Genomic DNA, 24,085 nt, shown 5'->3' with positions numbered 1-24,085 from the left:
TGGGTCTTTCTTTTTAATCCATTCTGCCAGTCTATGTCTTTTGATTGATGAGTTTAGGCCATTAACATTCAGGGTTATTATTGAGATATGATTTGTATTTCCAGTCATTTGGTTTATTTTTGGTTTTTAAGTAGCTTGGTTTCTCCTTTGAGTGGTTTTTCTCTAAGGTAGTTCCTCCCTTTGCTGACCTACATTGTTGTTTTTCATTTCCTCCTCATGGAATATTTTGTTGAGAACATTCTGTAGTGCAGGCTTTCTATTTGTAAATTCTTTTAACTTTTGTTTATCATGGAAGGATTTTATTTCATCTTCAAATCTGAAGGTTAGTTTTGCTGGGTATAGGATTCTTGGTTGGCAACCATGTTCTTTCAGAGCTTGAAATATGTTGTTTCAGGCCCTTCTAGCTTTTAGAGTCTGGGTTGAGAAGTTGGCTGCTATCCGTATTGGTCTCCCCCTATATGTAATCTGATGCTTTTCTCTCATGGCCTTCAAAATCCTATCTTTATTTTGAATGTTAGGCATTTTCATTATAATGTGCCTTGGTGTGGATCTGTTGTGATTTCATGCATTTGGTGTTCTGTAAGCCTCTTGTATTTGATTTTCCATTTCATTCTTCAGGTTTGGGAAATTTTCTGATATTATTTCATTGAATAGGTTGTTCATTCCTTTGGTTTGTTTCTCTGTGCCTTCCTCAATCCCAGTAATTCTTAAATTTGGTCTTTTCATGGTGTCCCATAGTTCTTGGAGATTCTGTTCATGATTTCTTACCATCTTCTCTGTTTGGGCAACTTTATTTTCAAGATTAAATATTTTGTCTTCATTGTCTGAGGTTCTGTCTTCCAAGTGGTCTAGTCTGTTGGTGATGCTTTCCATTGAGTTTTTTTTTTTTTTTTTTCCAGCCCTTCTTACTTTTTATTTTTTTTTATTTTTATTTTTTTTCCCATTGAGTTTTTTATTTGGTTTATTGTTTCCTTCATTTCAAGGATTTCCGTTTGGTTTTTTTTTTTTTTTTTTTTTTTTTTTTTGAGAATCTCTATCTCTTTGTTGAAATGATCTTTTGCTTCCTGCAGGTGCTCTTTCAGCTTATTGGTATTATCATTCATTGCCTGCATTTACTCTCTTATCTCATCCTTTGCTTCACGAATCATCTTAATCATGTATAATCTGAAGTTCTTTTCTGACATTTCATCTAACATACTGTCATTGGATTCTATTACTATAGAATCTAGATTTGTTTGGATCATTTTCTTCCCTTGTTTTTTCTTGTTGTTCATGTATCTTCCTCTCTAGCAGTGCAGATCTGGGGTATTGCAGATTTCCCCCTATAGGCTTATAGTGGCCCTGTAGGTTTCCAAAACCCTTTCTTTAAGGGGAGATCAACATTAGCAGTGCCCAGTTCAGACACTATGCAATCCTAGATCAAATTGCCCCTATGAGGACAGTAACAAAATTGTCATAATAAACAGAATGAGTGAAAATATTATCTTCAATAAAACAAACAGATTTGCAATAAGGTCTGCAGTTTCTAATGGAGGACAAAGAAGATGCAGAGGGATGTAGAATGTGGCTGTTAATGGGATAAGAAAAGATTATACATAAGTTCTAGATAACAGAAAGGGTGAGACTGTAATCAAAAGAAATTGGATGTTAGCATGCAAAAAAGGGAGAAAGAGACTCTGAGGGAACAGGTAAACAAAAGGAAAAGAGAGCAAGAAAAGTAAAGAAATAAAAACTTAAATTTTTTCTATAAGGAGAAAAAAGAAAATCTACAGTATAACAGCCATATAGTAATGAAACCTCCCAGTGTTCAGTAGCCTGATGCACGAGAGGTACCTGATAATGAGCTTCAAGCCTCCAGCAGGCGTCTCAGTATGGGTTTTGCCCCACCCAAAGATCAGAGCTCCGGCTTCCAGGATTATCTAAGATGGCCGCTCTGGCTTCGAAATGTGTGGGCAAATGGGGAGCTGCAGCTCAGGGTGAGGACGTGGTCAGCTGGAGGTCCTGGCGGCGGTATGCAGTTGGTCAGGCAGGGGTCCTGGAGGTCCAGTGTGTTTGGTGTGGTTGTGGGATCCTGGAGGCCGGGTGCAATCAGTCGGTCTGGGGTCCCGGTGATAGGGCGCAGTCAGTTGGTCTGGGGGTCCTGGCGGCAGGGAGCAGTCAGTTGATGTGAGGGCCCCAGAGGCAGGGAGTGATTGGTTGGGCTGAGGGATCCTGGAGACGGGGCTCAGTCAGTCCGGCCAGGGGTCCTATGGGGCCTGGCTATTGTCTCAAAATGGCAGCAGCCACGTGTAATCAAACCTGCAGGTACTGTAACAGTGAACTTCCAGGCAACAGCAGGCAGCTGGTGCTCCACTGTCGGTCAGCGATCAGTTTGCTGACTGTTGTCGGAGGATCGGGAGGTGAACCTCGTGTGTTGAGTGATGGATAGGTGTAAGGCAGGCGATGGACAGGCAACAGGCAGGCAAATGGCAGATGATAGGCGCCTGACAGTCAGCAACCTGCACTCAAAAAAGGCGTCGATATGCTGGCAGACTGCAGGTCATCATAGCAGACAAATGGGGTAAACACCAGAGAATTGATATGCAGCAAAAACTGCCTCACCAAGAAACAGATATCCGGGCTGGGGAGATAGCTCAGTCGGCAGAGTGCTTGCCTTGCAAGCACAAGGCCCTGGGTCCGATCCCCAGCACCGCAAAAAAAAAAAAAAAAAAAAGAAACAGATATCCTCTGCTTGAAACCGGAGTTACGGAGGGACAAGGAACGCAGCCTCCCTCTAGTCTGCCATCTTGGATCCCCCCTCATATGGTAATTTTAGTAAGAGATTGACACTAGATATCTCTTTTGTCCAGGAAATAGTGTGATAATGCTCAACGCAAAAGAAAATGATAACTAGGGAAAATGCATGAATATGTTTTGAATGCAGAGGTTCTTTGCTGTCAAACAAGTCAGAAACTTAGCAATTAGAAACTCAGTGCAGATGATAGAATGAGGATCATGCCCATTTGGCCCATAATTATATTTTGAACTTTTAGACCAGGTGCAGTGGTGCACACCTGTAATCCCAGCAGTTTGGGAAGCTGAGGCAGAAGGATCTGGAGTTCAAAGCCAACCTCAGCAACTTAGCAAGGCCCTAAGCAACTCAGCGAGACCTTGTCTCTAAATAAAATATAAAAAAGGGCTGAGGATGTGGCTTAGTGGTTAAGTGCCCCAGGGTTCAATCCCTAGTACCTCAAAAAAAAAAAAAAAAGCAGTGAACTTCTAGTCTCTTTGTCATTTAGCTTCCGCTGTATAAAAAAAAAACTTGGGCTTAAAACAGTACTTTAGTATTTGCATTGTTGTGTGGGTGGCTGGCTGGCTGAGTAGTTTAATGGTTTCACTGGGGCTCACTCCCATAGCCGCAATCAACTGGAGTGTCAGCTGGGCTAGAAAGACCACAGTGGCCTCAATCACACATCTGGCACTCTATAGCTTCTTTTTTTTTTTTGGAGGGGGGGCAGTTCTAGGAGTTGAACCCAGGGCCTTGTGCTTGTGACCCAAGCACTCTACCACCTGAGCTATATCCCCAGCCCTAGCTTCTTAAACAGTATATGAGAAGCTACTTACCTAGGTTGTACACACATATAGCATTATGTGTATTTCTAGAAAGCTAGACCAGTTGATTTACATAGTGAATACCTGGCATCCTTCCCAGAAGGTGAAGTGAGGGGCTGCAAGGTCTTTTTGTTGGTACCTGGGATTGAACTTGGGGGCATTTAACCACTGAGTCATGTTCCCAGCCCTTTTTATATTTTATTTAGAGACAGGGTCTCACTGAGTTGCTTAGGTTCTCACTAAGTTGCTGAGGCTGGCTTTGAACTCATGATCCTCCTGCCTCAGCCTCTGGAGCCGCTGGGATTACAGGCATGTGCCACTGCGCCCGGCCTTGCAAGGCCTCTTAAGCCTGTGCCCTATTTTCACATATTACTTTAGCCACATTTTATTGGTCAAAATGAGCAGATCCAAGAGATTAAAAAAAAAAGTAGACTCCAGTTGAGCGCGGTGGCACACGCTTGTAATCCCAGCGGTTTAGGAGGCTGTCGGGAGGATCATGAGTTCAAAGCCAGTCTCAGCAATTTATGGAGACCCTGAACAACTTGGTGAGCCCTGTCTCTAAATAAAAAATTTAAAAAGGGTTGGGGATGTGACTCAGTGGTTAAGCGCCCCTGGGTTCAATCCCTGGTGCCAAAAAAAAAGTAGGTTCCATCTCCTATTGAAAGGAACATAGTCACATTCAAGGTAGTGAGTGGGTATGCTGAAGTGGGAGGAATGCGTGGCCGTTGAGCATTCATGGAACATTGCTGCGCTCCTACCCCGTCAACACTTCTTTTTGCCATATTGAAGAAGGTAGATGTACTCTTTCAAGGCATAAAATTTTTTTAAATTGTGGCAAATGTATCAACAAAATATGCCATTTTAACCGTTTTGTTTTTGTTTTTGCTTTTGCTCGGAATTGAACCCAGAAGCACTCTACCACTGACTTATGTTCCTGTCTACCACCCCCGACCCCCACTCCCACTGCCACCTGTTTTGATTGAGAAAGAATCTCTTCAGTTGCCAAAATTGGCTTTGAACTTTCAATCCTGTAGCCTCCCCTGTTGCTGGGATTACAGGTGTACCCTATATTCTCGGCCATGTTAGCATGTAGAGTTCATTGCATTGTTACCCTTATACTTTTATGTAACCATTGCCACTACCTGTTTCCAAACTTTATTTCTTCCCAGCTCCTCATTTGGAGGAATTTTGTTGGTAGCTTGAAATCTGCCTTAGTGATTAGCCCAGAAATCAACAAAAGTATAGAGCAGTTTTTTTATTCCCCAGAGTGTTGGTCATTTAGAATCTGCCCATTCACTGTTTGTTTCTGTCTTCTTCCCACAAAGGTGAGTTAAGTGTCATTATGCTTCAGGCACTGTGCTGGGTTCCTGGGATATAAAGATAAGTCAGAACTTCTCAGTGCCCACAAGAGGCTTATAATCTGGTTGTGAGCAGACACCTATATTGTAGCTGAGTGTTAGTCAAACCCTTTTCTGTTTCATTTTTTAGGCTCCTTTTTGTATTATGGTCAAGATCACAGATGCAGTGTTGGAATGTCCCCTGTGTATCTTATACAGAAAAATCACAGCCAAACCATGCTACTCTTAATCCTTCACAGCAGCACCTCCAATGTGTGCATGCAAACTCAGTCCAGTGAAAGAACTCCAAGCCTATGGCCTGAGTCAGGAGCAGCAGTTCCTGGAGGGATATATAATATATATATTACATTTCAGAATGATGTTTTCTTGGGGACTCAGTGCAGAACTGCATTTAGTCTATTTAAAGACATTGATTCTGAAACTTCTGGCAGCCAAGATTTCCTTTTCCAGCTTCTCGATATTGACAATTCTACATCTGCTTTTTGGTTTTCAGCCACCTCTGTGATCTGGTTTCAGGTAATTGAGGGTTTTCTGAGCAAAGAAGTAAGTTACATTGTGTCCAGCCGCAGAGAAGCAAAGGCAGAAAGTGGTGGGACAGGCCACAGAAGCTGCCCCAGCTCCAGCGAGGTCAAACTGGAAACATTCTCTGTGGCCAATCCAAAAGGCAGCCATACCAGGCCTTCACAGAAACGCGCATACTCGGTAAGAACTTTGTGGGGTAGGAAAGATGTGTTCTGCGAACAAAGCAAGTAGGTTTTGGGAACCCCTTTTATGTAGTCTCTAATTTGAGTTTTATCTGGTTTAATTTAATTTCATTAGAATTCAGAGACCAAGGGGCTGGGGAGATAGCTCAGTCGGTAGAGTGCTTGCCTTGTAAGCACAAGGCCCTGGGTTCGATCCCCAGCACCCAAAAAAAAAAAAAAAAAAGAATTCAGAGACCAATAATATTTTATCACAGTTCTGAATCTAAACACTTCAGCAACGTGCCATTTTCATGTTGTCCTTTCTGTGCTCTGTCACTTTTTTTGAGGACTTCAGAGTCAAGTTCAGAAACCAGAGGAAAGTCCTCTGTAAAGCAGAGAGGACTTGTTGGAGTTGGCCTGGGCTTGGGCAGGAGTATACCCAGGATGTAGCTGTTCCCTTTTCCCTTGTTCTCATGTTCTTGCCAACAGTTGAGACAATATATATGCCATGTCTTTGATTTATGCACTCTGGCTTTTTTGCTTTGGGCTTTCATTCTTATTTTTGTTTAACTTAGGCTAATATTGAAATGTCCATGAACATACACTGTTTATGATATTCATGATGAGAGACAAGTCTTCCAAGAAGCAAAGAAAAGATTTTCTAAAATGAAACACTTGCTAATCTTATCTGCTGGAGAGTGCAGAGACCCTTAAAGAGAGGTCTGAGAACATCTGTGACAGTTTGACCTTGGGTATTTTCAGAATGTCCTTCTCCATTATGGTTGAGGCTGCCAATGGTGCAGCTATCTCTGGGTGACCTGAACTTACATATGGCTTTATCTTTACCTCCTAAAGGTTCTCTAAACTCTCATTTCTTCCTGTCCTCAGCTGACACTGCTCCAGACTTTCAAAGGGACATTCAAGACACCATCACTAGCCTATGTGTAAATATCTGTTTGTGTATATGTTTTGTGGTATACATAGCATACTTGTTTTCTTTCTGTCAGGTGCCTATGAGCAGAGGGAAGGAGCTTCTGCAGAAGGCCATCAGAAAGCAGGTGAGCTGGACTGGGCATGGTGGCCACGCATTTAATCCCAGCAGTTTGGGAGTCTAAAGCAGGAGAACAGCAAGTTTGAGATCCACCTCAGCAACTTAGCAAGACCCTGTCTCAAATTAATAGGACTGGGGATATAGCTCCTTGGTAAAGGAACCCTGGGTTCAATTCCTAATATCAAATAGAAAAAAGAATAGGGGGGGGGAAAAAAAGATAGGTACAAGCAAGCACCGTGAAATGCCTGTAGTCCTAGAGAGAGACTGAGGTAGAAGGATTGCTTGACCCAGTTCAGTGCCAGCCAGCTTGGGGAACATAATGAGACCCCCATCTCAAAACAAAAAAGATGGGAACGTTGGCCAGAATGAGGGAGAGCGTGCTCCCAGTCAGAACCAGCAGAGCTTCCTGCTTGTCAGAGAGGATCCTCACTTGTATTCATCGTGGGTACCTGCTATGTGCGAGAGCTTCCCTTACATAGGCCCACATGACAGACGGCTCTCTTAGAAACATATGCACCTTCATGGTCACAAGGCGGCCAGAGCAGAACATGTGGCACATTGAGTTTGTGTCCTCTTGGGTTGGCCTCCTGGAGTGAAGGACTCAGTGTCTTCCTGGGGGGTTGGACGGACCTTCCAGGCACTATGCTCTCTCCCCTGCCTCCCTCTAGATCCCCCCTTGGGTGACCCAGGGTTCCCACAGTGATGTCAACCTGTCCTCAGTGTGCTCTGTCCTTGAGGCGTCTCTACTCTTATCATTTCAGGGGAGCAGCAGTGGAAGAGGCAGTGGAAGCAGCAGCAGCCTCCTGACCAGTGCCCGCTCCTGGGGAGTGAGGGTCCTGCATGTGGATGGTACTGCTGCCACCCTGGGCACCCTGGAGGGGAGGATCGGTGACTTTGACTGGGAATGTCAGCTTTTGGAGGGATCATGGTTGCAAAAGCTTCCAGCGATTGGAAGCCAGGCACACTCGTGCCTGTGTTGCTCCACAAGGGTGGGCTAGTGTGGGGAAGCAGGACAGCATATGCGGAGTGTGCACCTTGGCCTCGGCCTCAGTTTGATTCAGTTTGCTGCAGTTGCCCTCCAGCTAGTGTGATGATCCTGTTTTACAAATAAGGAAACAATCCTAAGATCTGTGACCACTCATCAGGTATCTGCTCTGTCCTAGGAATCACCTCACTTTAAAACCTCTCTGCAGTCCTGTCCCCTTTGTATAGATGAGGATATTGAGCCTTAGAGGGATTAGGTAAACTGTCCACAGTCTCACCAGAGTGAGCAGCATGGCCGATGTTCTGACCTAGTGTGGCCTGATGGTAAATACTATGTTCTTTCTTTTCCATATGATTGCCTCACATGATAAATGACTAATATGCTCTTGTGATAAGTTTACAAAAGAATAGTGTTCCATAATAGACTGATGGTGTCTAATCTTATACTCAGCTCCACTCTGACTCTGGGATTTTCCCTGATCCATCATAGGGGGGTTGATCCAGATGGAACAGTCTCCAGGTGCTGACTAGGATGCTATCCTGTCTTTTGACATCAAGATCTTTCAAGGGAATGGAAGGGCTGTGCAGGGGATATTCCTAGTCTGGGGTGGGGGCAGGGGCTCCATCCCATTGCAGCATCATCCTTTCCTGACTTGTTCTCATTTTCTGCCTTGCTCTGTGCTTGGGAAGCTTCTGTCTCCTTAGCCCCTGCTGAGTTTTCTACCCGAGCACATACCTATGTAGCTCAGAGGTCTGGGTTTCCCGCATAGATGCCACTCTTTACAGTCTTTGGTGAGCCTAAGGCACCTCAGCCTCAGAACTGAATTGTATTCAAAGGTACAGAAAACTCGAAACTAGTTTTAGGTGGTTCCTGCAGTAGTGGACCCAGCCCTTACCTCTGTTGTTAGGCGGTGCAGAGGTAACTTGTAACCAGAAGGTGGCAGACAAGGATGGCATGATCCAGCAGACTAGGCCAGGTGACTAGTTTAGTCCTCCAGCCCCGAAAGGGACCAGGTGGGATAAATAAGGAGTGGAAGCCTCTCCTATGGTCCTCTGTCTTCTCTACAGAAATGACGATGCACGTGCAGCAGCTGACTCGTGGTTCTTCATGTGTAGAGAAGCAAGAACCAAAGCAGCGAGAGGTAGGTCAAAGCCATGGGCAGTTTTCAATGGATTCTGTGACAACTTGGTCAATCCCTAACCCACTTAAACCATTGTTTCCTGGCCATTCTGAAAAATGTAATAGGAGTACAGTCCCTCTGTCACCTCGTTCTTTGTCCACAGCTTTACATTGCCCTTTCTTTCGCCCTGCAGATCTCCCATGTCACACTAACCCCATTGAGGCATTCACTGCAACCCCAGGCCAAGGACTGCACGTGGCCTAGATAAGATTTCCAAACGCTCATGACCTCCGAGTCAGGCTGTCACTCTAGGAACAGCTCTTGGCCTGGGAATGAGCCTGCAGATTGGATGGGTCGGGAGGAAGTTGTATCATGAAATAGCTGCCATCTTCCAAATTCATGTTTGTTTTTTCCTTTATTTATCAGGGTTAGAGCTATGTGTACCCCATCAAGAGAGCTCAGGCTCATTTAAAACTACCATGTCTTCAGCCAAACCTAAATCTAAGGATTAAACCTGCAGCTCTCTCTGCATGGCCTGACATCTAGGAGCAGAGCTAATAGTAGTAGCAAACCACATCCAAAGTGGCTGGAGCCTTCATCCTAACGCCCTTCTCTATACCCCTAACCTGGGAGTTTTGGGGTTTTCCTTTTGCTACATATATTTTTGTTCACAATTCAAAAAGATGTACAGTGAAGTCTCTCTTCCTGCTGCTGTTCCCCCACCACTGACCTCCCTCCCTGACATAAACAGTCTGAGCAGTTTTTCTGTGTCCTTCTAGGACTCTGTACACATACAAACCAGTTTATCAAAAATCCCGCCTTTATTCAAATGCTTTGACTTTACTTTGCTTTGTCTTAATAGCCTATTTTGTAGATGTTTTGGAGTGTTTTGAAATGTTTTTCACATAATCTGCTGATATGCAAGGAAATATGCTGGACTTTTTTGGCTTGCGTTTGCCCTTTAATTGTAGCCTAAGTAGTATCTCGAACTACCCTGGGCTCAGAAGCACAGGCAGTCACAGACCGACTGAATCTCTCATCCTGGTCCCCCTTCGCAGCTCTTTAGCTGATTTATTTTATTCCATTTAGTTTTTTTTTTTTTTTTTTAATTTTTATATGTATTCTTAGTTGTTAATGGACTTTTATTGTATTTATTTATATGTGGTACTGAGAATCGAATCCAGTGCCTCACATATGCCAGGCAAGTGCTCTTCCGCTGAGCCAAAACCCCACCCTCCATTTAGTTTTTAATGTCAGCTTTATTTGACCTTGATTTAAATGTTAGTTTTGGCCCACAGAGTAAGGGTACACAAGGTGGCCACTGGAAAGCAAATGTCCTCATTCTATAAGGTGACCTAAAATGGCAGTTGTACCTAGAAAATAAAAGCTGCCCTTTAGTGAGCATCTCCTCTGAGTTGGCACTTTCACTTGCTTTAGTTTCATCTGTGCCATATCCTGTGAGGTTGGTAGATGGCCCTCACATTACTGGTGCAGCTCCAGTTCCCACCCCAGCCTGAGGGACTCTAAAGCTCTTCTCTATACAGTCCTGCATCTTTTCTTCAAAGAGCCAGCTGCCATTGAGATTCACAGAGAGGTTTCTCCATTCATCATGGCCCCGAGAGGCAGGGGGAGCCCCTGTGCCTGGTCTGCTGTAGCTCACAGCCTAGGAGTCTGGTTCTGCAGGCCTCCCAACAGCAGGAAGCAAAGTGGGACAGACTCGGTAACTCAGCGTACCAGGCCCAGTTCCTCGACCCCCGTGGCTCCCTCACATCCTTAACCTATTTTCCCTTTCCATTTAGGGAACGCGTCCAGGAGTGGAGTCAAGAACGCGGAAAGGTCAGTGTGGTAGCTTTTCCTCATCTAATTGCAATCCCTCCCTCTATAAACACTTCCCCACGACTCCCTCTGAGGCAGCATCTGTTCACTTCTCTGTGACAGGAAGCAAGTCCAGGTTGTGTTGCCCCCTCATGTTTTCAGGGCCTGGGCCTCAGATTTCTGGGATGAGAGCGGTACACCCAGGTGCAAATGCAGAGCTGCTGGACCAGGGCTTCTCCTTGAGAGCCGGTACCCCATGCAGGCACTTTGGCTTCTGTATCCTCTGGCTGTTCCTGGGCATCGATTGAAGTTCAGCATCCTTCTCCTGATTCAGTAGCAGTTTGGGGTGGGCAGTTTGACAGCTGCCTACCGTTTTCAGAAATGCCAAACTCCCTGAAACTGACAAACAGGCAGATTGATGGACTGTGTCTCCTGGCTCCTCTTGGACAGCAGGAGAGTTTCTCCCCCTGGATGTTTCTCCCAAAGATGCTCTTTAAGTGGCATTTATTCCTGCACAAGCAGGAGCTAAGAAAAGTCACTTGGCACCTCCTCATGCTTGGAAATCAAGGAAGTCTGTGGGGGAATTGGTTTTAATCATTGTCTGTTAATTAGAAAGACAAGAAATTGTCCCCAGAAAGTAATTAATGGGAGCTGCTGCCCAAGGAGAAAAGGCTGTTTTGCTTAGGTGCTAGGGTGGTTTCCAGTGGGGTGAGGGATTCGGAGGCAGCAGCCTCCTGAGGAAATCTGTGGCTGTTAGGTCTGCCCGGGCTTCTGGCCTGCCTTGGCTACATCTTTGATAGGACTCCTAATCACAACGGGAAGATAGAGAGGTTCTTGATGCCCCGTTTTATAAATCATGCAATAATTAGCATTAAAGGGGAGAGGGATGGATCGCTTGACTCCAAAATTTGTCCTTTCAACACCCCTTTGCCCTCTTTCTTTTCAAGAACCTGAGATCCTTTGCTGTCTCCCATAAACTTCATGGAGAATGCTGCCTGGGAAATATTTTCAGGTCCCTTAGGATTCTGAGATGCCAAAAACCAAGGTCTAGGGTTGGGGAGATAGCTCAGCTGGTAGAGTGCTTGCCTCGCAAATACAAGGCCCTGAGTTCAATTCCCAGTACCACAAAAAAAAAAAAAAAAAAAAAAACCCAAGATCTAGGAACTTTGTAGACTTTAACTCTGTATTTAGCAGAAATCAGCAGGGCCTGGGTTTCTCCCACCAGCCATGTTTCTAATGGTCATGGTACCCTTGGTGGGTTGACAGCCCCCACACGGAGGCTCTACTGAGGGAGGAGGACATGGCTAGTGCTGCAGTTACTCTGCAGCCTCTACTAGTACGACTCACTATCCCCAGGAGAGGCTAGAAGAGATGGGCGGGGTGCTCACCTCTGCCAAATGGAAAGGCACAGGCTCTTAGATTTGGCAGAGCCTTGCTCTTGGAGCACTTCCTGTGTGTGTGGTGTGGGCTCTGCTCTAAGACAGACAGATAGCTAATGTGTACTTCTTTCCCTTCCAGTAGCCAGACTAAAGGCACCATTCCTCAAAATCGAAGATGTGAGCAGGTAAGTAGGACCTCCTCTCTCTCCTCTTCACCCTTCCCAGGCCTGTGCAGAGGAGGAGGGAGAGGTACTCAGGGGACCCAAGCTGACATGTAGACCTGGAGTGCTTCCTCCTGCATCTTCATCTTCCCAAGACTCTGCTTTCTTACACTGTCGAGGAGAAGTCTCACACAGACCAAGGGGAACCTCTGAGGGTGGCATTATGCAGTTGATACTCCTCTTAGAGATGAGTCAGAGGTTAATGATCCTGTGTGTGAATTACCTTCATTTAATACTCTCCTTTTATGAGCTCCTGGTGTCCCATCCCGACTCATTATTGTTGCTCCTTGCTGGGTGTGTGCTGACACTTAATGTCGGTTCACTTCTGGTCCAGTCACAGTGCTAGTACAGTTCACGACATCTTGGCTGCAGTGTGGATGCATGAGGTGGCAATGGGATTCCCTTGTCAGACCACCTGGTACAGGATAAAGGCTTTCTGTTTTGCTTTGAAAGGCCCTTTTCAGGCACATATCTCACGACAGCTCTGGGTGACAAAAAACATGAATCCTATCCTTTCCTAGTAGGAAAACTGAGGTCAGAGAAGCCAGGGATTTGTACAGCCACCTTGCTAGTAAATTGCAGCCCAAGGCTAGAAGCCAGGAGCCCCAACTGCCCTACTTAGTCCCTCTGTCCACTGTGATGTCTCCTTCTTACCTAAAGCAGGAGGGTCACCTTGATAATGTTAAACTGATGAGCTCTTTGCAGCCACCTTGGTTATCAGTGTCTTTGATAAATACTAGACCAGAAGTTCACATAAATCAACAATTATTTTAAAATTAAAAAAAAAAAAGATTTAAAAGGAAATAAGACTATTTGTACCCAACAGAGACTGCTGGGACCAGAACTTTCTGGGTTCCTTAGCCTCAAGCAGAACAGCTGAAAACCCAGCCCCAGGAGCTCCAGGCCCATCCTCTCCATGGGCCTACATTCCCTTCTTAGTGTCTCTAAACAGTGGATTTGGCTTTGGTGGTCCAAAGGCACTTCCTCCAGTTCCAGTGGGGTGAAGCATGGGCTCTTCAGTGCCTAGCTCCTGTGCAACTAGATAAACACAAGGAACTGACTGGGATGCAGTGGCTGAGACACCACCGCTGCCTTGGTATCGGCACTGGCCATGGCAGGTAATATCACTGTCACCAGAGGGGTTACATAGCTTGTGTGCTCCTAGCATCACAGACCAGAGAAGAAAGCCAAGCAGAGCTAAAGTTTCTGTGATTCTTTCATGTGCTGTTCTGAAGCAGTTGCTTTTCAAAGCCTGTTAGCCTGATCAACATGAAGCCTCCTAAGCAGAAACAGTGTCGATAAGGAGAAAGAGTGGTGCTGGGGTTGTGAACCCCTGCTTCTGCTTAAGGACCCAAAAAGACATTTGTTAGTTTCCTTCTGAGGCCCAGCAGTCTCCCCACCACCACTACAACCAGAGCATGGGCTACTCCAACCAAGCACAGTGTGCTCGGCAGTGACCTCGGTCAGCAGGGTTTGCAGAATACACACAAGTCGGTTCTGGCTCTGTAAGTTCCTAAATGTCTTCAACTTAAGGCACACTGCCAGAACCACTCCATTCGGGTTTGGCTATCCGGAACCTTCATTTGTGCCTCTTTTCTGTTCACAACACCAGCAAATGGTACCAAGGACCATACTAGTGCAAAAACACTTCTTTTCATAGAACAGGAAAATCACTGCTGTGATTTAAACATTCTTCCATTTGAGTTCTGCCAGGCTAAAGTCCTTGAAAGTTGTAGGGTCAAGAGGCAGAATGGGAAGAACCAGCTCAGAAATCTGGAGTGGTGGCTTCTGATCTGGTCTTGGCCACTTACCAGTCATGAACCCTTGAGCAAGTCACAGAACCTTTTGAGTTTCCTTTCTTATGTAAAATTAGATAAGACCACTTATTTCACTCAGCCCAGAGGGTGCTTATTAGACCCAAATAAGCTTGAGTGAGTACACATTTGGAAAGTAGATTAACGCCAGGCATCGCACACAATCCCAGCTACTCCCGTGGCAGAGGCAGGAGGATTATTAAGTTTGAGGTCAGCTTGGACAACTAGACAAGATACTGTGTCAAAATAAAAAGAGCTGGAGATGTAACCCAGTGGTAGAGCACTTGCCTAGCAAGTCCAAGGTCCTGATTTCAATCCTCAGTACCACAAAGAAAAGAAAAGGAAAACAGGGAGAGCATAGTTAATGGTACTAATTTTACCTACAGAGGCTGGTAAGAGTTCTGTTTTAGAACTTAGAAAATGTCAGGATTAGAATTCCAGAGGGAGGCTAATCCCCTTCCTCATCTTCTCCCCTCCCCACTAGAGTCAAAGCAGAACATTTTTTTGTTTCAGGAAGTTTCGTCCTTTCCACCATCAGTTTAAATCCTTTCCTGAAATTTCTTTTCTGGGACCCAAAGATGCAAGTCCCTTTGAGGCCCCGACAACTCCGGGCAGCTCATACCATACCAGGTAGGTCTTTTTGATTCCTGAGTACCAAGGACTGGTTACAGGCCAAAGTCCTCCCCCTCAGGGCCCTGCTGGTCAGATTTGGGAATAGCCATCTGTTTGCTCCTTTGGCAAAGTCTGTTCTGGGAACTTAGCCCAGAGAAGAGAGGCACTAGGAGTATTCGTCCATTTTATTTGGTGTTCTTCATGCCTACAAAGGAATTTAACTTAAGTGTCCAGAGGGCAATAGACTCGTTTCTTAAACTCAGATCTGTAGACCACCATTATCAGAGTGCCCCTATGGTGCCACTGAAAAATGCAAGTTCTAACTGGGTGTGGTAGCATATACTTGTGGCACTTGTCAGTGACTCCAGAGGCGGAGGCAGGAGGATCCCAAGTTTGAGATCAGCCTGGGCAATTTTGTAAGACCCTGTCTCAAAATAAAAAGGGCTAGGGATGTAGCTCAGTGGTAGATGGCCCCTGGATTTAATCCCTAGTACTAAAAAAAATACATATTGTTTTAATATCTCTGATCATGTGTGTGTGTGTGTGTGTGTATGATATATATATATATGGGTTCCTAGCTAGACTCAAGCCCACAACTACAGAATCAGAATCTCTAATCATTGAGCCCTAAAAGCTGCATTCCTACAAGTTTCCAGATGATATCAATGTACATCAAAGTTAGAGGCCTATTAGGCTAAACACAGAGAATAACTTAAGGGGATGAGACCAGAGGGACTGCATTGTGTGGCCATGGTGGCTTGTAGTCTTGCTCATATTCATACTCTACAGATATTAGAGAGTTTGAACCTTAACTGACCAAAGTAGAGAAAGAATTTTGCTCGTGTGGTGGACTAGCTGTCTTCTCAGATGCTCTCTAACTTCTGAGCCACAGGGTTGGTTCATGGGCCCTCTCAGCCCAAGAGCTCCTGGGACCATGGAGAGCCTGTGAGCTCCTCAGCAGACAAAAGGCTGTGGGTCAGGAAATAGTGCACATGGGAGGGAAGAGAAAGGAATGTGGCAGTGGATGGAGGCGAGAACAAGGAGAGAAAGGGCTGAGGTTAAGTCCCAAATACCCTCATTCCTTTCCTGGAAGGTGCAAGGAGAGCCAGTCAGGAGGTGGCCCAGGCAAGGCAGGGCAGCTGGGCCTGGTATGACCTGGGGATTGCAGAGCAGCTGGGAGGCCATAAAGGGAAGGCAGTGAGGCAGTGAAACTTTGGCTTCTGCCTGGGTGGGGGATTGGGTCAGTTAGGACATCAGGGTGCAGTGTACACACGTGTGCATGTGTGTATGTGTGTGTGTTTGAATATTTTTTTTTTATTTTCATTTTCCCTACAAACTCTTCTGGCCACGGCCATCACTACTCACCCTCCCCTGTGGTTTCAGAGATGTGTGTGTGGAGAAGACAGATAAGAGAGGCTGCCCACAGGGAAGCCTCACCTTCCTTGTTGCCTTCCCTACCACCCTTGGACATGTGGCACCAAGGACAGGACAAACCTGCCCACTATGCCTGCCTGACCCTTGGCCATTTTGGTCCTTCCCCTGCCTCGCCTGAGCTCTAAGCCCTGAGCAGCAGCTCCTCCTCTGGGGACTCCAGCGGTGACCACTTTCCCCCACCCTGTACCTTTCCCAGAGAACTCAAGGACCGAGAGCCAAGCTTTCAATCAGCTGCGCGCACCATGCCCAGGAGGAGGAAGGGTTACTGCGAATGCTGCCAGGGGCCCTTTGAGGAGCTCCACGTGGTGAGCCCCTTCCCACCAGATCCCACTCCCCAGACTGTCGGGACGGAGCCCAGCCTGCAGTCCCCACCCTGACATGCCCTCCAGTTCCAGGGGCTGGATGGAAGGTCTGCTCTCCCTGCCCCCCAAACCTGCCTAATGCCCTCTGCCTCCTCTTGCCCCTGGACAGCACCTTCAGAGTGCCCAGCACCAGGGCTTTGCCCTAGAAGCCCATCCATATGCAGAAGTCGATCGGATCATTGCCCAGCTCAGCCACAGCTTTGCAGATGTCGCCTCCCAGGCCAGCCTCCCCAGGTGAGCACCGTAGCTGCAGCACACCTGCGTCTCTTTCTCCTCCTCTTGCCCACACCAGCTAGGAAGGAACCCTCAGGTTGGCAGCAGCAGGGACCAGTTTGTAACATTTTCCTCACCTTCCCACCATCCTCTGTCCTATTTGTTTTAGGGGTGGCCTTTGGCATGGTAGGGAGTGAGCAGTTTTGCTCAGCTAGAAGTGGACAAAGTTCCTGAGTCCCCTGGATGGGTAATGAGCAAGGTTCTCCTCTGTAGTCGGAGTTACCCCCACAAAGAAGGACTACATTGGTGGAGATTCCTAGGCTCTCTGAGCCCAGCTTCTCCCAGCTGCCCAAGGGCAGACCCCTCCCACCTGGGCTGTGGCTTCATTTCTCATCCTAGATCTCCACATCTGGGCTAAGCTTGGACAGCCAGCTTCTGTGCTACTTTCTGCAGCTATCAAAGGTCACAGCCTTCTCTGTGAAGTCACCTCTGTCCAGCCCCAGCCACAGGCTGCAGAGCCAAGAGGAGCACACAGCTCTGGCTGCTCCTGCCGGGTCAAAACAGAGAGGCCTTTCCCAGAGGGGCAGCTCTCTTCACTAAAACTCTGAAGGGGTAGCAGAACCTAGGCCACTTTCCCTGTCCTCAGCCCTAACCAGGAGGTTCCCATCTTGCTGCCTGTCTGGAGCTGAGCCTGCAGCTCATTGAGTATTTCTGTCCCCACAGGCAGTCAGATTCCACAGCTTCTGAATGTGACCCTCTCTGTCCTGAGACTTCGTCCCCCAGCCAACCCTCCCATCCCGGGGTAGCATCTCCCAGGATGAGCAAAGAAGATGACTGCCAGGCCCCAGGAACCCCAGAGCAGGATGCAACAATGGACAGTGCGGAAGCATCACCTGAGCCTTTAGGGACTGGCCAGGTACCTGGACCAGTAGCAAGCTGCCAGGAGCTAGGTGGACCAGTTGATGTGTTTGTGGACCCCTCAGGAACACCAGTATCCAGGAGCCCCACTTACCAGCACCTCCTGACCAACTCTGGTTTAATGGACCTCTCCTCTGGCCCAGACTCGGAACTTGTTGGTCACAAGCGAAAGATTCAGTTCCCCAGTGGCAGTGCTGAGAAGAGACCAGGTGCCTCGTTCCTTGCACCTGGAGCCCCCAGCCCCTGTGGCACCAGGACAACTGGTAGCAGGCATCTTCTCTCCCTTCCCCATCCAGGCTGTGAGTCTAAGCCCCGAGCCTCCCTCCTGCCCTTCTGCTACACACAGGCCTGCTTTTCCCTCCCAGACCCCTTACCCTGGCAGTCCACAGACAGAGCAGTGGAGTTTACACAACCCCTCTGGCCAAGGGGAGAATGGCCGCCAGGACCTGAGGATTCCGAGTATACAGCCCCTGGTCCTATACCCTTGAGGCCGACTGACTCCCCAGCTGCCCCTCAGGCCCCAGCCAGCTGTCGGCCCACCTGCACTCCACCACGGGAGGGCCTGCAGGGAGCCAGGCCTCCTCACTCCCCCATCCTCGGCCAGCCAGCATGGGAGCCAACTGTTCCAGATGGTTCTGGGCCCCTCCACCTCTCCAAATCCCTGTCTCCCTGTCTCCCAGTCTCAGGCCCCACCCAGTGCTGACCGAGAGCTGCTTCTGTGAGTCCCTAGCTCTTCACAAGACCAGATAGCTCCAGCCTGCAGAGCCACCAATCTAGGTTATGCCTCTGCTTGGTGTTGCACACCTGGCCAGGGGCAGCCAACACCAGGAAGAGCAGAGCCAGAACAACCCCAGGTTTGCCCTTTGAGGTGCAAGTAAGTAGCTATGCTCAGCCTGTGGAGCCCACAAAGCCAGACCTCCCACCTGCAGGTCTTTGGGAAGGACTGAAGGAGCCTAGGCTGGGGTGCTCTCTCCTACCCCTACCTCCAGTCATGGCCAGCCACCCACACCAGGAGGCAGAGGTGAGACTGGCATAGGGAGGGAACATGAAGAAGCTGGGGTGACAGGAGGCCGGGCCCAGCGTCTGGACCCTCTATAGGCGCTTGCCTCTTTGCAGAGCAGAGTTAGTTGTTGGTGTTCCCCACCCCCACCCCAGCCTCCTTTCCCACAAGCATGTGGTCTCCTGCGCTCGGATGCCTGTGTGTGTGTCCCCTCCCCCAGCCCCCCACGCTCACACAGATCCTCAGGAACATATGAAGCAGAGGAGGGGCCCAGGCTGCGGCACTGCAGCACTCCCTCCCCCATGCACTTAGTCAGGCCCAGCACTGACCTTTCCCCTGAGCCCAGGATGTGGCCACGACCCTCTCTGGGGACCCCTCAGATCTCCTCTGCAGACTCAGCTCAAGCTGCCCACCCGGAGTCCTGCTGTTCCAGGGTCAGTGTCTCACCTGCCAACTTCTGCATCACCCTCTTCCCTCCCTCCTTCCCTAAGGACCTCCCCCCATTTCTTACTGCCAAGCCATTAATCTGGAGGCAGAAATGGGTTTGCTATCGATTCTTTGGCCACTTTTTTTTTTTTTTTTTATTACAATTTGTACTGTGGTTCTTCTCACCCTTCTGCCTTTGTGTGTTTGTCTCTTTAAATGTTGAAGCTGCCTGAAGCCTGGTGCTATTCTGTGTCTCCTTTCAGAGGAAGAAAGGGGGGCCTAGCTGTGGGTGAAGACCTGAGTTGTTAGTTTGGAAATAGAGCAACTGTGTACAGCCCTCCTTAGAGGCCCTGTTTGGCCTTTTTATGCCATTCCTGTTAAATTTCACAATTCATCCTGTTTCAGGAAATGTAAATAAATTTGTTAATAACAAATAGCAAAGAGATGGAGTGCAATGTGTCAGTCCTCAATCTGCCCTCCAGTGACCCAAGGCAGGGGAAAGGGCCCAGCAGATACCAACAAAATAGCTGGGTAGCAGAATGGGGTCCCCTGCAAGGGGAGAATGTGAGTGGCACCACCCTCCTGTGGCCTAGCCAGGTGCTGAGGACAACAGGACCATCCATCCCTGCCAGCCTCTTCCCATTCCCACCTGGGCACCCACCTGGCTCTGCTACCCAGCGGGTGGTCACCTGCAGAGGGCATGCCTGTCACCCACCAAGAAAACTCCCCTGCCTCCGTGGGCGTTCCTACTCCAAATCCTCTCCCTTTCCTCGGGACCTGATGATGGCTTGCTTCTGGCCCCTATGAGGGATAGCCATTTCCTTTTGTGACATACGGGATGCCTGTTCCTCACCACCTTTCCCATGGTGGCACCTGTCTCCTCTCAGACTGCTGGTGCCCTCGTGTGCTGCTCACTCAGAGCCCGTCACACAGGTTCTGATGCACTCATTGCCATCACTGGGACCTGTTTCTCCCACCTCGTGTCTGACCTATCTCAATGATGGTGACCTCAGACATTTCTGCCAGGCCATAACCTCCAGGCTACATTATTGCAGTCATTTGTCCAGTTCAGCTTCCAGACTGTAGATTTAGGTTAAAAAAGAGGAGCAGCAAACACCTGAGTTTTGACCCAGGACCTATGGGTGCTGCTTGACAAGTTAGGCCCTTTAGTGGCTCCTTGACGGTTCAGACCTCTACTCTTCAAGTCCACTTTCCCCAGTCACCCCTCCTCAGCAGATGACCTTGACTCTGACTCATTAGGCACTGCCTCATCTTGCTGACATCCCCCTTCAACATCATCTTGCTCTTGGTTTCTCTTTCAAAGGAGACTCTGTCCTTCCCCAAGTCACACGGGTCCTGTGCTTTCCAGCCACTCTTGTTTCTTCCAACTCGCCACCTCTCCTTTGCTTGAAAACTCAATGCCTTTCCATCCTGGAAGACAGGACTATAGGAGGGCTCCTCCTCCTGTTGCCTGACTACTTCCTGAAGCTGCCTCCATCGTCCCCTTCTGAACCTCCTTGGTGGCTCTGACTGAAGCATTCCCAAGGTCATCAGATAGCCTGGTAATGACAAAGTCTGGTTCCTCTTTTTGAAACCCCAGTCCCAGCAATCCCATATTAGCCTGGATCTACCCCCGCCCTGCTCCTGACCATTGCCTGCCCACTCAGCCACCTGTCCATCATTCAGCACAGGCCTGAGGTGTCTGCCTCGAGTCAGCCCCAGACCTGGAAGAGCCCTCAGCTCTAACAGCTTTCCCCACACTAGTTCAGGGACCTTCGCTTTCAACTCCTCTCACCATCCTTTCACTTCACTACGGTGTGACCTGCACGGGTAGTCCCTCCTTTAGCCCCCTTCTGAATTCCAGTCTCACAGGAGGGGGCTCTGCTGAGCAAAGGCAGGATCTCTGTGCTCCCTGAACTCACACTGGCACTTGGGGGCAAGTCCCTTTAAAAAAAACGACTGTGGTCTCGGTATCCTCATCTTGAAATGAGAGGCACGGATGAGATGATTTCAAAGGTCCTCTCAATAATAAAATGCCATACCCCATCAAATCACTTATATCCTTCCTTGTCCTGCTACCTTCATACACAATAGACCTGAGAATAACTCAAAGTAAGACTCAGGGCCCGCTCATTTCCTAGCATTCTCCAACAGCAACCTCTCATGTCCAGTTGATCCCAAGTCCTTTTCCCTCCCTTCTGAATGTCCTGCCCCGCACACCCACCCTTGTCTTTCTCTCTGCCATCTCCCAGCGCCAGTCCCCCATCCAGCCTGGGACGTTCACAAGCAGTTCAGCCTCCGGGTCAGCTCTGCTCCTGCCCTGGAATACCCATAGTTCAAGGCGCGAGTTCCATGTTGCCCTAGAACCCTGTAGTGTGGAGCCACAAGGGCCTAAGTTCAAAACCAGGTCCTGCTACTTAATTCTGACCTTTGAAAAACTTCTGAAACTGTTTTCTTAATCTGAAGTGGAGGTAACATTGCTTCCTACTCACTAGGAAGTCAAAGGATTAAATTGCATCTGCGTGAGGTGCTAGGCACAGAGCTTGGCACCGCAGCAATCCCTCTTACCACCCCACATGCGCCAGTGCACTCTCCCGTCTAGACACTTAAAATTCAGCTTACTTCCACTAATCACCCATCTCACGATGTCCCTCTGTGACCTCTGTCCTCATCTCTGGCGTAAATTTGTGGATGAAGGAGCACCATAAGACACCCTGTCCCCAGGCCCCCTATCCAGGGGCTGGCTCCCCAGAGCTTGGAGGATCCCTTGTGTGAGCAAGAAGGGGCATTTGTGCTTCACGAGCCTTTCAAAGGACAGGTGTGCCTGGGACCTGGTGGCCCAGGTGCCTCCAGCACCTTCCTGCGTGAGGCCTGAGAGCTCCGGAGATTCCAGGAGAGAGAGGAAGAGCACGAGGTGTCCCCATGAGGGAGATGAGAGCAGTCCTCTGCCCTAAACTGATGGCACTGTGGCACCCCCTGTGCTCCCCTGTCCTCACCATGATCACATCAGGGCACAGAGAGGGTCCTGAGGTTCCCAAGTCATAACGGGACCTGTGTCCTGGACAAGGGCCAGGGAGCTAGTTCCTAGGCACCTTTGACACCAGATCAGGTTGACTGCGTCTTCTGTGTGCCAGGCCCTGCTTGAGCACGTGAGGCTTAGCTGCTTATCCTCCCTCTGGGTAGCACTGTGAGGAACCAGGTGGGGGGACCTGCTCAAGGTCACACATTTAGTAGGTAGGGAAGCTGAGTCCCCAACCAGGAACCCAAGGCCAGCCATTGCCCACAGGACCACACACACTTCACTTCCAGGAATCCCTGTCATCCCGCTGCGGGGAACTGCCTTTACCTGGCAGTTGCTGAGACAAGGTCTGAGTCCCACATCAGCCCAACTTGGCCCTTGTGCAGGAAAATGTGAGGGAAGAATTGGCCAGAGGGCGGAAAGAGCTGCAGGGCCGAGGCCCAGGCCTCCCGATGGTGGGCATTCTGAGGGAAGAATGGAGGTGAAGTCCACAGTCCTTAAGCCCTGACAGCCATGCAACAAAGGTGACCACAAGGGTGCCATTAGGACAGCGGAAACAGAGGTCATCAGTCGCAAGCGGTGGGCAGGGGGAATCAAAGGAGCCAGTCATAGCTGTGGAATTGGGGTGGGTTCCTCACTGGAACCCTCTAAGGGGGAAACAGGCCTACTCCAACTTAAGGAGCAAACAGCACTTTTTGTCAGGTCTGATGAGGAACACAATCCCCACTCTTGTGAAGTCCCCCTCTGATGGAGGGCCACTAGTTAGGAGGACAGCCCCTGACCTTAGGAGGAAAAGTGGGGAAGGGAAATTGAAGCAAGCTTCCTGTTTGGCCAGGTGCCTTGTTGCAGAACTGAAAGGGCACAAGATGAGGGAGGCGGGACTCGGGGACTGGGCAGTGGGGTGTGGTCAGGGGAGAACCAAGATGTTCACGGTTGCTCGGCACCAAGGACTCAGGAAGACAAGTGGCTGTTGGGGACCAATAAACCATATGATTGAGCTCTCACTAAGCTGGCTTATGGTGCTACCAGGAAAATGTCAGCCTACAGGCTGGGAAGGTCACCCCAACAGAAAGCCAAAGGCACCAGGACCACAGATGTGGTAGGTGGCAGGCACTGCCTCAGCTGAAAAGAGCCAGGCCACAGGTTCAGGCTTGCTGTGTGGCCTTGAATGACAAGACCTGCACTCCCAGCCCAGGGCGCTCCCCCTGGAAGCAAGCCTCACCTAGCTTCTGGAGAGTCAGGGCTTCCTGATGCGGCCCTGGGCATGGCACGGTGGGGCAGGACAGTCACCTTGATATCTGGAGTGCCAAATGGGCTGGAGGGTGAGGAACCAAATGTACCAGTTCCCTCTAGTCCTAAGGAGAGGTGTAGGTGGGATAGGACTGGCCACAGAGGACTGGGGCCCCAGCGTTTTGAACATACCTCTCACTGAGTGGCTTTGTGAACATGAGAAGCTCATGTTGTCTCTCAGCCTCAGTTTCCCCATCCATACAATGGAGAGGACCATCTCTCCACCCTGGGTGAATTTCCAGAGAATACCACATAGTAGGCCTTCGTTCCCAGAACCTCCTTTCCCCTACATCCTAAAGGAGGTTTTTGAAATATCTCCAGAATGAAGGAAGAATTTGCTCAGTCTTCCTGAGCATCTGGGGCTGGAGTGGCAGGTGGTTGATGGGGGGGGTAGTCACCTCGTTCCAAGCATTGATGTCAGCGCCTCCTGGGAAATTGCCTTCTCACCTCTCCTGGGCCTAAAATAGAGCTGGGGGAGAGGGGAGGCTGTCACAAGCCAGAGGCACCTCCCAGGTCCCCATCAAAGGCCCTAGGGAAGCAGAACAACCAGGAAGGACTTCCCTGCCTCCACCCTTGTTCCTCAGGGACCTGTGATCCCCCCAGTGTGTGTATAAAGACGCTCTGGCCTTGGAAAGGTGACCGTGGGGTCTCATCAGCTGCTTACCTACCCCTGCCATGCCCTACCACACCCCAGGCCAACTCATGCATTGGGCTCTTGGGATTCCTAGCAGAGGTCAGGGATGCCAGCCTCTAGTTCTGGAACCCATCTCATCCAGGAGCCCTGTAACTGGGTT

At 48.9% G+C, this 24,085-nt stretch overlaps 1 protein-coding gene across 3 annotated transcripts in view; it reads left to right on the top strand.

The window, feature by feature from the left end:
- The window catches only part of DBF4B (DBF4B-CDC7 kinase regulatory subunit), a 31,963-nt gene extending 12,538 nt beyond the window's left edge, over positions 1-19,425 (top strand). For all 3 annotated transcript variants that reach the window (XM_079133333.1, XM_079133332.1, XM_079133334.1), the window contains exons 4-13: positions 5,466-5,651; positions 6,640-6,690; positions 7,445-7,532; positions 8,736-8,809; positions 10,588-10,624; positions 12,122-12,167; positions 14,531-14,647; positions 16,260-16,368; positions 16,535-16,659; positions 17,362-19,425. In XM_079133333.1, coding sequence (XP_078989459.1) covers positions 5,466-5,651; positions 6,640-6,690; positions 7,445-7,532; positions 8,736-8,809; positions 10,588-10,624; positions 12,122-12,167; positions 14,531-14,647; positions 16,260-16,368; positions 16,535-16,659; positions 17,362-18,259 — 1,731 coding nt within the window. In that variant the 3' untranslated portion in view covers positions 18,260-19,425. The remainder of the gene's footprint in view (positions 1-5,465; positions 5,652-6,639; positions 6,691-7,444; positions 7,533-8,735; positions 8,810-10,587; positions 10,625-12,121; positions 12,168-14,530; positions 14,648-16,259; positions 16,369-16,534; positions 16,660-17,361) is intronic.
- The last annotated feature ends 4,660 nt before the right edge of the window (positions 19,426-24,085 follow it).

Source organism: Sciurus vulgaris (genome assembly GCF_902686455.1).
Source record: "Sciurus vulgaris genome assembly, chromosome: 3".
In the NCBI taxonomy this organism is placed as follows: domain Eukaryota; kingdom Metazoa; phylum Chordata; class Mammalia; order Rodentia; family Sciuridae; genus Sciurus; species Sciurus vulgaris.
The sequence above is the reverse complement of the archived record's forward strand: the minus strand, read 5'-3'. Positions and strand labels throughout refer to the sequence as shown.